Raw genomic sequence first — 11,949 nt, forward strand, 5'->3', positions numbered from 1 at the left:
TGTCTTTTACCTAAATATAAAATTGAAAGAAAGAAAGAAAATGACTAACTAAATAAATAAATTAATTAAGAAAACACTCAGTTGCTATAGGTTCATCTTCTTATGTTATAAATCTAAACTTTTCTGTCTAATTGATCTGCAAACTACTATATTTGCATAATCTTAACTTCTTAGCTGAGTTGAGCTATTGTTGCTAAAAAAGTATTGGTACACCAGAACTCAAACAGAAACAATATCTGCCCACGAACTGCCCTACATGCATCCCCTTAGGAGCACATAACTCGAGTATTTCAACCATTAACCTGATGCCACCGGTGATACATGTATTATACATATATACCATGCCTGCTGTGAGTATGTGTACATATTTTTACCATTTTCCTTGATTTTTGGAAATATTTTACAGTATCTTATATTGCTGTTAGTAATGTCAATAACACTATAATAATTATAATATCTATAATAACAGTATTTATATTGATAGCATTAGTAAAAAATATGCTTTTCCAACAACCTCAAGGAAAGGTGACATCAGCATATTCAACATTTAAGATTTTTTTTACTACACACGCACATATCTACCATCTAAATGAGATGATTACAAAACAACTACAGTACCATGGTGGTGAGCATAGAACACATTGCCTTAAGGTGGATGAAACTCAGAATTAGTTATGTTCATTACAAAAGGATGAAAGTCAAAGCCATATGAATATTATGAAGACAGTACATGTCTGCACTGGTATGGGAGAAAGTCTGTAAGAATGCTGGGAAGTTAGTCCTATTCCTGATGACACAATCACCACAGAAACAAGAGATGTTTCAAATAAACTAGTTAAATCTGTGGCACAGATCTCTCCTTGAGCAAATCTCACTCCATGTTTTTTCTGCCTTAACAGCTGAATGTGATGCCAGAAAGTCCCACACAACCTAAATTCTCAGGTATCAGACAGCTCTCTAAATTTTTGTTGGTCATCCGCTACACAATATTTTGAGAGGTCACAGTGCTTATAAGTTGGAAAGAAGTATCATCATCCCCATACAAAAAAGTGAAAATGACAAACAGGGAATTATAGACCAATTTCTTTAACTAGTTGTTTCTGGAAACTACTGAAGAAATGGTCAACTATATGTTAACTTGGGTTCTGGGGTTAAATGGATTTTGATAAATGAGATCTAACACAGAGGGCTTTGTGGAATTAGAAACTGCAATATGGTACTTTTGAATGAAGCCATTACACAATAGCAGTCTTTTTGAATCTTGAGGAAACCTATAACATAACATAAAAGTGTGGCATTCTCTCAAGCTGCATGATATTCCATTTTCATTTAAAACCTTTTAGCAGACAGGAACTGTAAGGTCTGAATGTAACCCAAGTGAACTAAACTTCATAGAGGCCAAGTATGCAACTTCATATGGCCAACATAATTTAGACAATAAAAAAAAATCTGCTGACCCAAGTCATGCCTCACTGCTCATCAAGATTTGAATTATTTCTACTCTGTTCACTAAATCCTGAGGGTTTGTAATAAGGGATATCCTCCTTCCTTACGTTGCAGGCTAAAATTTATTGGCTACAGAAATAGTGATCTTAGGTCACATGCCAGCACTATGTGTATGAAGAAGCACAGAGAGAGGGGGTGGCTGGAGGTTGTACTTCTTGTTTGAGTTCTCGGGGTTCTGGTGCATTATTATTTTTCAGCAGTAAGGATGCAAGATCTTTCAGAAAGAAAAACATTTTCTATCCACAAGTCATTTTAAACTCAAATTCAAATTTAGAAAGTGCAAATGCGTCAAAACTCTCATCTTTTTACTATGGAGTACACCAGCCTACCTCAAAAAGTTTGTCTCCTTCCCTAAAGACATCATTGACACCAGTGGGAGTGTCATCAATATGGTACAGGCGTTCTTGACGGTCTACTTTCACTGAACCTGGAATATAATTTTTTTTTCTTTTTGTGGATAGTCAGTTAAAAAAATAATTTTAAAAATGTCAACATCAACAATGGCATTTTAGAAGTAAATGCAATGTTTTGGGGCATAAAGAGTAATCATAAAATTTGAAATTAAAATCTTTCCATTAAAAAAAGTAAATATGTATAACCTACCAGGAACCTCAATTGATGAATGAGCTTTGGGAGTCTTGAAGTGCCAAATATAGAAGTTCTCCTTGGATGCAGCAAAGACATAACTGCTGGTCATGGACAGGTAATGGGGCTCAATGTCAATGTATTTACCTGTTGAAAGAATAATCAATAGTGAAGGATTTGTGTTGAACAAGTAAGCAAAACAGTGAGAGGAAGAAAAGGAAAACACATGAATATGCCAAAGACCTTTACCATTTTGCTGAAGTAATAATGAAGTCCAATTTTAGTTTTGCAGTAAAACTCTTATCACAACAATAAGTCTTTGCTATATATAATAAAATAATGATAGTTATACTGGCTGTCCAATATATATCACAAACAGTAAAGATAAGAGTGATGTTCTTTCTCAAAATTTTAAGAGAAAATTACTAAGCACTTACTATCAACTGGAGTACCAATAGCATTGCAGATGATAAGCCCAAACTGTCCAGACCCATCATCAGTGCGCACAGCCAAGACACAGTGCTCTCCACTTGATGCCATTCCCATGAGGTACTTGATGTGCTTAATGAAATGCTGTTCAGGATAATGAAGCAGATCATTATTTAATACACAACATCAAATTACATTTTCTACCACATCCTGCTTGGAATCTGTTATTTAAAAAAGTAAACTATGTACATATCATTTCTCATACTACAGAAGAGAGACTTATTTCCTCATAACTTACCTCATTATTCCTGGTATCCCAGAAGGTCACACATGTTTCAGTGCGTTCAGGCTTTGTGTATGTATAGACCACAGTATTGGCAAAGAAGCACCAGCGGTAATCAGGACGAATGTTAGCAAAGTAGATAAAGGAATCAACTGCTAAAGCTATACGAAGTGATCCTCCTTCCCATGAGCAAGCTGTTATCTCCTTTCCTGGCACCTTTAGGGTCCTCAGGTGCTGTAAAGTGACAGTGAAACTTAAATGGACAATAACTATATATTCCTATAACCAATAATTATGAAACAAATACTAAGAGTATAAATAGTCCCAAAATTATAACTCATATGGGATTATGCATACTATCCAAGAATCTTAAATTTTGCCAACAAACAAAAGTCATGTCATGAAGGAACCCTCCTAACTAAACAAAGGCCACATCTTTTTGGGTGTTCAATATTGGATTTAAAACATGGTTAACATCAGTTAAAACATGGTTAACAACCATCAAAGAAAAGTAAAATATAGCAAATACAGCCTTTCTTACCTCACCAAATGGAGTATAAAACTGCACAACATTGCAGTCTTTCTCTCCCATGCTTGACAGATGAAGGGTGCCTGCTACTGCTATCACATAGCCATTGTGATTCCACTGACAGGCACACACACTCATTCCAGTGTCAATCAAAACAGGCACTGTGAGAGAGTGCATGAGAAAAGAAAGTAAATATGATAACCTATAAAGGAAAAACATGTGAGTCAACTATATATGTACTTTATATTTATAAATATCAGATTTCAGTACCTGAAGCAATGCCTAAGTTTTCTTTTATTCATGTAAGATTGCCAAGTACATACTGTCATCACTCTCGTTCCTCATGATCTGCATTCTGCCGTTGTCATAACATATGGCTAGGGTGGGACAGTCAGGTTCTACGTAGCCGTTTCGCCCATTGTACCAAGTTAGGCCGACTACCATTGCTCCGAGGCCCATGCTACCCAGGCACTGTATGTTCAACCGGCTCTATGAAAATGAAAAAAAAAAAAAATAATATCATTGAACATTTGCATCTGTATCTTATCAGTTAATCTATTAATCAACCCATTAAGTAATCATTCCCAAAATAAATCTATACAATAAATAAATAAATATCAGTGTAAGCATATTCACATTATACATATATACATACATATATGCATAAATATATATATATATATATATATATATATATATATATATATATATATATATATATATATGTATGTATGTTAAAATCATTACAGACACTCACAACAAAGCCTCCAGTATTGTCATACACATGGACCTCCCCATTGTGAAGGGAAAAGAGGAGAAGACGTGAGTCAGGAGACCATTCAACTCCCATTAAGTGTTGGCCTTTGAGTTCCTTTCCCCAAATGCGGTTGCCATCGACGCTGCCAACAATCACTGCACCTGAAGGATTGGAAATATATATGGAGAATCCATTTTCTTTTGATGTCAATAATAATGAATGAAATGGTCAGGCCAATAATACTGATGTAATTATCCATGGAACTCTTAATGACAGTAAATAAAATTATAATAATTCCAGTGATTATAATGTAGATGCTTATAGAAACGATATTATCTATGATTACTTACAAAGTAACTAAGGCAAATATTTACAGTTAGGTTATAGAGTAATATAAAAAAAACAATGTACTTTAACAATAAACTATAGACTTACTTTAAGTCATAAAATATTTGCACTATCCTTGTTTTAGCAAAAGAATATTCACCTCCCTGTACATTAACACAAAACTAACCATCCTCATACACAATACAAATCTTCTGTCCTTCGCTGTTCCAGGCCATTCCCCTCACAACCGATTTATTACGATTGTTGATCATCTCCTCGTACCAAGAGCCCTATTGAAAAATACTTGGTATGAAGTAGCAATAGCCTTTGAAAAATAATTGATGAAGCTCATAGGGAAGTAAAATCACATCTAAAGTGTATTCATACAGATATGAACTTTTGTAGACAAGAATAAAAAATGGTTTGGTATTGACAAATAATATGCTATGATATTAAGGCATATAGTCTTGACTGATTTACAGTAATATCAAATATATCTTGCCAAAATATGTATCAAAATATATATATATATATATATATATATATATATATATATATATATATATATACATTTTGATAAAAAACTGCACATATACAAACCTATTTTGATAAGTATTTACTAACATGACTTATTAAGTAAAGGAAGTTATTTATCAGAATATTAGTATAATTTTCATAAAGAAAAAAAGGGAAACAAAAGAGGTGTAATAAGCAAACAGCACTGTTGTCCATTAGTCCTTTCATATATTCAAAGAAACTGCAGGATCATAAGAAAAGAGCAACAAAACATCAAACCTGGCATACATCACCAAATAGACAAACCACACAGAATATTTTACTAAGAATCATCCATTTCTGACATAAGGAATTCTGCAGCCATCACATTACTCATATGAAAGGTTACAAACTAACTCATGTCATAATATCTTTGTGAGTGAAGGATATCCATCTAACTTCTTTTGTACTTGTATGTACTAATCATCTCAATTTATGTATATAAAACTTAAACACTTGAGAACTGATTCTGAATATCAACTTACAATATATATATTCTTAACATAGATGTGCACATGAATAAGGATGGAATAGTAGTGTAATTTATCAAATAGCTATAAAATAAAACTTCACTGGTTTATAGTGATTCTGAAGTTGTTCTTGTTGTACTCGTCATTAACTTCTTCAGATTGGCTGATAGAAAAGGAAATTAAAATATAAAGAGATACAACAAACTTTATAAGAAGACCAAAGAAAATGACAAATATTTTTGTTCTGTAAGTTGTAATGAGTTATTTTTTGTAACTGACAAGACTAGAGTAAAAAAACACAACTGGCTTAAAGCATTATTACAACAGATATACCTTATAGAGCATCCAGACTATGATAAGTCCACTCTGGTCAGAGGAAGTCAGTTTCTGGTGGCTCTCGTTCCATGTCACAACCTGTATTGTCCCTGTGTGGCCATCGAGAGTCTGATTCATAGACAGATTGGAGGGAGCTGCCAACCCTTTGACCTTTGTATCTTTACCTGTAAAACAAGAACAGCTTGTAATATAATTTTTAATGGTGAAGAATTTATTATTACATGTTCACTGCTTTTATGTAAAATTTACTTTATTGAAAGCTTTCTTTCTTAATATTTTTCAGACCTGAAATGCATCTTGCATTATTAATTTATTTATTCATCTACTTGTTCTACCTTATTTTTCTTTTTCTATAGGATGATACATAATTTCCTAAGCTGATGCCACCAGGCATGGCATGTATATACATGCTATGAGTTTAGTTTATCAACTGTCTTTAAACATAGATAGCTCCACAAGTACTATGTCACCAATGAACCATTACTAGTACTACCCTTCTCACCTGTTTACCCTTTTCCTTGATTTTCTGATATATTTACTTTTATCTTACTTTGCTGTTGGAAATGTCATGTGGCTAAGCACTTGTGGTGCATGTATGTGCAGAGACAATTCACAATAAAAAATATCAAAGTGAACACAACATTTTCCCAGTAACATGGGGGTTAATAAAATGTAAAGACAATAAAGAGTATGATATGAAAGAATTTAACCACTTATTTACCTGCTTCTAACTTCAGCACTTTCAGTAAGCCGTCATCTCCACCACAGGCAATATAACCTTGGTCTTTGTTCCATCCTACACATCTTAACCGTGTATTGTTTGGGATGGCAATCTGTAAATGATTTAGCAGTATTTTGCAGTTCAAAAAGTACATAAGTGTTTGCTCTAAATTCAGTAAAAAAAAAAAAAGGAATGGTAACAGTTAGAAAGGTTAGAAGAAATAAATGTGATTAAAGATCTAGGGGGATAAGATCAAATGGAGAATATGTGTCTGAGGAAACCACAAAAGAGCTATTATGAAACAATCAAAGGCTAATATGGTAAGAAACAACAGTTGTAGACTTAGGAGAATCCAGAGAATGAAATGAGGGAAAAAGGGGAAGGATCTAGAGAACATTGTGTGTGTCGTGAGTTTTTTAGGTGAGTGGGAGGAAGAGGGGTAGGGGGAACTTGAGGAGGAGGGGGATGGATATCAGCAAATGAAAGTAGAGCAAATAGGAATAAAGGGATTAGAGGGTGGATGAAGGAGTGCATTATTCTCCTGTGTCATGTTTAGGAACTTTTGGATGTCTTCAAGAGTTTCTGAAGGGGAGTTAGGTGGAGATTTCTGAGAAACTAAGATTTTCTTATCTGGAGAAGAGGGAATACATGTCCAAGGAGCAAAGGAAGAGGTGGGTGTAGGAGAGGATGTGATAGAAGATGGAGTGGAACGTTTAGATTGTCTGGTGCGACAGGTAGAGTGAGGAGGAGGGGTAGGCACTGGGGATGCGGGTAGAAATTGGAGTATCTGGATTTAGACCAGGGGGAGAGAGGGAGTAGAGATAGGATGGTTTGGGGTAGAGAGAAGAGATACTAGGAGAGCTGCTGAGACTTATCAAGAAGATGGGAGGAGAGCTGTTTTGGAATAGGCATATTTCTTGTCTTGCCTCACATAGAATGAGGCCTAGTTTGAATCTGAGATTTGAGCTTGTAGGCAGGGCTCCTATAAAATACATTACGGGAGCCACCACAATTTGCACACGTGTGTGACTGATTGGAGCATCTTGAATGGTCATCACCAGGTTGGGCACATAGAGGACAGCAGGTCTACCCCTCAGGTCACCATGAGGGGTAAAGGTTAGGCTATTAACCAAGGGAATTCCATGCTCTTAGCTCCCAGAGGCCATTCATGACTGACACAAAGCCAGCCTTTCATCCTTTCAGCACGGTTCTCAAACCTTAGGAAGTGAACAGAAGAAGGGGATGATGAAGAAGAGAAGGAAAGGAAAGGGGGAAAAGAAGACCGTGCAAAATTAGTTGAGGCGAAGGCTGGGGCCCAAGGTAGGGGCCTACATTGGGTCCCAGTCTCTCTCCTAAGGGGGAAGAAAAAAAGGAAAAAGATGGGGAAAAGATTTAATGGTAACTATATTCAAATCACTGTTTCTTTAAAGTGTTTTGATTACAATGACCATTATTAATGGTAACTATATTCAAATCAGTGTTTCTTTAAAGTATTTTGATTACAATGACCAGTATAACTTTTCTGCTCCATTCCTCAATCCATATTCTAAATATGGATTGAGGAATGAGAAATGAGAATGAGAAATACCGTTTCATTGTCAATAAAAATAAGATAATACACTTTTCACACAATACAAGTTAGGCAAGGGAATTATTTCATTTTACAGTATCATTAACAACATTTCTCATATTACTGCTTTATATTTGTATCACCATTACGAACACATCGCCAGGTTAGTTTGGCAAATGATATCTACATACCTTTTTGCTTAAATATATGAACATATTTACGACTTCATGAGAAAACTCGAATCCTGTCACTCTTGGGTCGTGAGGAATGCATGAGAGTGCCACTTATAAGTAAAATTTGATGACTACTTGCATTTAATGTAGCCTATGATTTTTGGGGAAGTATTTCATAAGGAAAAGTATTATTAAGTTATAAAGCAACATATATATCCAAAAATGTCACATGTGCATTTAAAGAAAAGGAAAGTTGATATCGCAGTAGACGACTTAAGTGTTAACTGCAGCGAATTTGTTTACATTCGTGTTCTCATGACAACGCGATAAGCCGGGAATTTTGAAATTGTAAACTCTGAAGGATAAACAAAAACATTGAATATATATATATATATATATATATATATATATATATATATATATATATATATATATATATATATGTGTGTGTGTGTGTGTGTGTGTGTGTGTGTGTGTGTGTGTGTGTGTGTGTGTGTGTGTGTGTGTGTGTGCGTGTGTGTGTGTGTGTGTGTGTGTGTGTGTGTGTGTGTGTGTGTGTGTGTGTGTGTGTGTGTGTGTGTGTGTGTGTGTGTGTGTGTGTGTGTGTATGTGTGTGTGTGTGAGTTTGCGTGTGTTTGCGTGTGCTTGCATTATTGTATACATAGTATATATATGCACATATATATTCATTAATTTATATATACACACAAACACATAGATGCACTCACACACACAGATATATATGTATATATACATATATATGTATATATAGTATATATATATACTATATATATATATATATATATATATCTGTGCGTGTGCGTGGTATCACTGAAATAATTGATTAATGATTTATAAAACCGTGGATGAGTCAGAATACGACAAATATCAATTACTCATTGAAATTTCAATAAAGAAAAAATATATATAGTTTTCTTCTAAAAGTATTTCATTTTTTCTAGCAAATAATATCGTGGGTATTATGAATCATTAATCAAACTCTACAGACATCTTATATCAGTGATACATACTTATTGCCGTTAATTAATTGATATTTGATAGGAACTTATAGGGTACAATAAAATAAAATGTAAAATATACATATACATATATATATGCATACACACACATATACAAGTAAATATATATTTATGTAAGTGTTTATATATGTATATGCATATATCTAAATACAATATGTGTGTGTTATGATTCTATTAAGGGATATATGCAAGTGTATGCACAATAAATATTAATAAATTCCTCATTCTCTCTCAGATGTGTCGACTCACTACAAGCTTCATGGTTGGACCTCTTCGTGGCTCCCTGAGGACGTTGTGTAAGCACCAGACCGCATGGATGTACTACTTCAGTCTTTGAATAATTACTTTGTTGTTTTTATATGATTTAATAGAAGGGGAATAAGTGAAGAACGACTGGAATATAGTAAATCCATTTCAGAATGAGTCGTCCTCTCTTTTTAAGACTTCAATGAAATATAAACGAGACTTGCTGTACAAAGTCCGTATGAGGTCATAGGTTACAAATTTCTTGCAATAAAAGATTGAAGGGAATCTAATCTTGGAACTGATGTACAAGAAAGCAATATGTAATACATTCATGCACACACACGCACACGCACAAACATACACACACACACACACACACACACATATATATATATATACATATATATGAGGCCCCGCATATGTATATTATGTGTATGTCCTCTGCATACATATACATATAAAATATATGTATACATACATACGTATGCATTTATATATATATATATATATATATATATATATATATAAATATATACATATACAGACACACACATATAGATGTATATATATATATATATATATATATATATATATATATATATATTGATATGGCTCGAGTCCGAGAAAACGACATATCGCCTTGAGAAGTCAATCGCAGGTGTCGGAGGGGAAGTCACCGCCGTGGCACAAGTGTTTACGCGCCGAACCGCGGTTGATTAGGAAGGGCATCCAATCAGGCAACGGTGGCACTGCCATATAACCTCTCAATAGTGAATTGACAGAGGTCTATGTCCTGCAGTGGAATGAGTGGCTGTTAATATATATATATATATATACACACATATACATATATACTGATATATCTATATGCACATATGTACGTACATATATAACTATATATGTGTGTGTGTGTGTGTGTTCATGTGTGAATTTATTTATATGTACGCAGACATATTTACATACGTGTAGGTAAAACAACAAAAGAAAGAACAATAAAGCACATGAAAATGCCTTTTCTCTGAGCCGGAGAAATCCTGAGTGTGCATTATCTTCGAGGAGAAGGAAAGTTAAAGGAATGTAAACATATTCTACATTAAATTATCATAATTTTTATTTTGTACACAATGCACAGCTATTCCGACATTCAAAAGACATTTCCTCAGTTTTGTGAGGCCTCCTAAGAGTGATCCCCTTTACTATCAGTGGCTGAAAAACCGGCGTGAACAGACCGGACTATCAGACATCTAGTAAAGGACCATCGCCACAAGGCATGCCACAGTCCATACCTGTCCTTATCCTCTGTAGCGGTAACGGTAGCCGGCGTAGTAAGGGTAGTAGATGGGGTATCTGTTATAATAGTGAGGGCGTCCGTGATAGGTGTAATAAGGTTCAGGTTCGGGTTCAGATTCGACTGAGCTCTTGTGGTGACTGTGGTATCTGTGAGGATAACCATAGTAGTGGTTGTAGGGATAGCTATCATAAAGGTAGCGAAAGCCATTGTGATATCCATCGTGGGGATGGCCATGGTGGACTACCTGGTAACTATAAGTACCAGGGATAGCTTCCGGCGTGGGGTCAGTTGAGCGTTTAGTAAGGCCGTGAACTTGAGGAGCCACGAAGGAGGTGCCGCCACCTGGATGCCTGGCCACCCCATCGCCCTCCAGTGGTTTGACATTGTGATAGTGATAATAGTAGTAGTAGTAGGGGTAGTGGTGATAATTGTGTGGTTCGGGATCAGAGTGTGTTACCACGGCCGCTGCCAAACATACCAGCACGATTGCCTGAAAGATAGAATGAGTAATTGATATTTGTCGTATTCTGACTCATCCACGATTTTATAAATCATTAATCAATTATTCCAGTGATACATACTTATTGTCGCTAATCAATTTATAATTGATGAGAACGAAAGTGGTACAATAAAATATGACATATAGTAAGTATATGTGTGTATTTATATATATTTATATATATTTATATACAACATATATCTGTTTCTACATAGGAATATTTATTTATTGATAAATATTGATAAATTCGTTCTCTCACAGGTATGTCGACTCATCACAAACTTCATGGTTGGACCTCTTCTTGGCTCACTGAGGACGATGTGTCTGCAAACTGCCGTTGAGACCCCTTTAAATTCGGCTTCGTGGCCTTCGAATCGGAAATGTTCACGCACCCGAAAGTGCCAGATCGCATAGATGTACTTCCTCAGTCTTTGGAAAATAGATTCGTTGTTTTTTGTGTGATTTGGAGGAAGTTGACTAATTAAAGAACGATAGCAATATAATATTTTTATTTTGTGTAAAGCTCTACAGCCGTGAATGAAAGACGTAAATGTATTCAAATAAATCCGTTTTAGACAATGAGTCGTTCTCTCTTATTAAGATCAAAACTCACAAATTATTTTTACTAAGTT

General features: G+C 34.9%; 2 protein-coding genes across 2 annotated transcripts in view; both read right to left on the reverse strand.

The window, feature by feature from the left end:
- LOC125046095 (WD repeat-containing protein 35-like) overlaps positions 1-8,333 on the reverse strand; it is a 25,041-nt gene extending 16,708 nt beyond the window's left edge. Inside the window, exons 1-11 of the mRNA XM_047643733.1 lie at positions 8,260-8,333; positions 6,499-6,610; positions 5,775-5,941; positions 4,604-4,706; positions 4,090-4,250; positions 3,656-3,821; positions 3,345-3,493; positions 2,819-3,037; positions 2,529-2,664; positions 2,110-2,238; positions 1,836-1,933 (exon numbers count right to left, since the gene is read on the reverse strand). Coding sequence (XP_047499689.1) covers positions 1,836-1,933; positions 2,110-2,238; positions 2,529-2,664; positions 2,819-3,037; positions 3,345-3,493; positions 3,656-3,821; positions 4,090-4,250; positions 4,604-4,706; positions 5,775-5,941; positions 6,499-6,610; positions 8,260-8,283 — 1,464 coding nt within the window. The 5' untranslated portion in view covers positions 8,284-8,333. The remainder of the gene's footprint in view (positions 1-1,835; positions 1,934-2,109; positions 2,239-2,528; positions 2,665-2,818; positions 3,038-3,344; positions 3,494-3,655; positions 3,822-4,089; positions 4,251-4,603; positions 4,707-5,774; positions 5,942-6,498; positions 6,611-8,259) is intronic.
- Positions 8,334-10,819: 2,486 nt separating this feature from the next.
- Positions 10,820-11,729, reverse strand: LOC125045934 (uncharacterized histidine-rich protein DDB_G0274557-like). The gene is made up of 2 exons (XM_047643534.1): positions 11,628-11,729; positions 10,820-11,308 (listed from the first exon to the last, which is right to left on the reverse strand). Exons 1-2 carry the CDS (start codon positions 11,727-11,729, stop codon positions 10,820-10,822), a joined length of 591 nt encoding a protein of 196 aa, XP_047499490.1.
- Positions 11,730-11,949: the final 220 nt, after the last annotated feature.

The sequence above is a fragment of the Penaeus chinensis genome, chromosome 38, assembly GCF_019202785.1.
Source record: "Penaeus chinensis breed Huanghai No. 1 chromosome 38, ASM1920278v2, whole genome shotgun sequence".
NCBI classification, from domain to species: domain Eukaryota; kingdom Metazoa; phylum Arthropoda; class Malacostraca; order Decapoda; family Penaeidae; genus Penaeus; species Penaeus chinensis.

Coding starts and splice junctions, on each gene's coding strand:
- LOC125045934 (XM_047643534.1), bottom strand. CDS start 11,729: ATGCGATCTGGCACTTTCGGGTGCGTGAACATTTCCGATTCGAAGGCC. Junction 11,309..11,627: donor TTGCAGACACATCGTCCTCA/GTGAGCCAAGAA, acceptor TCTATCTTTCAG/GCAATCGTGCTGGTATGTTT.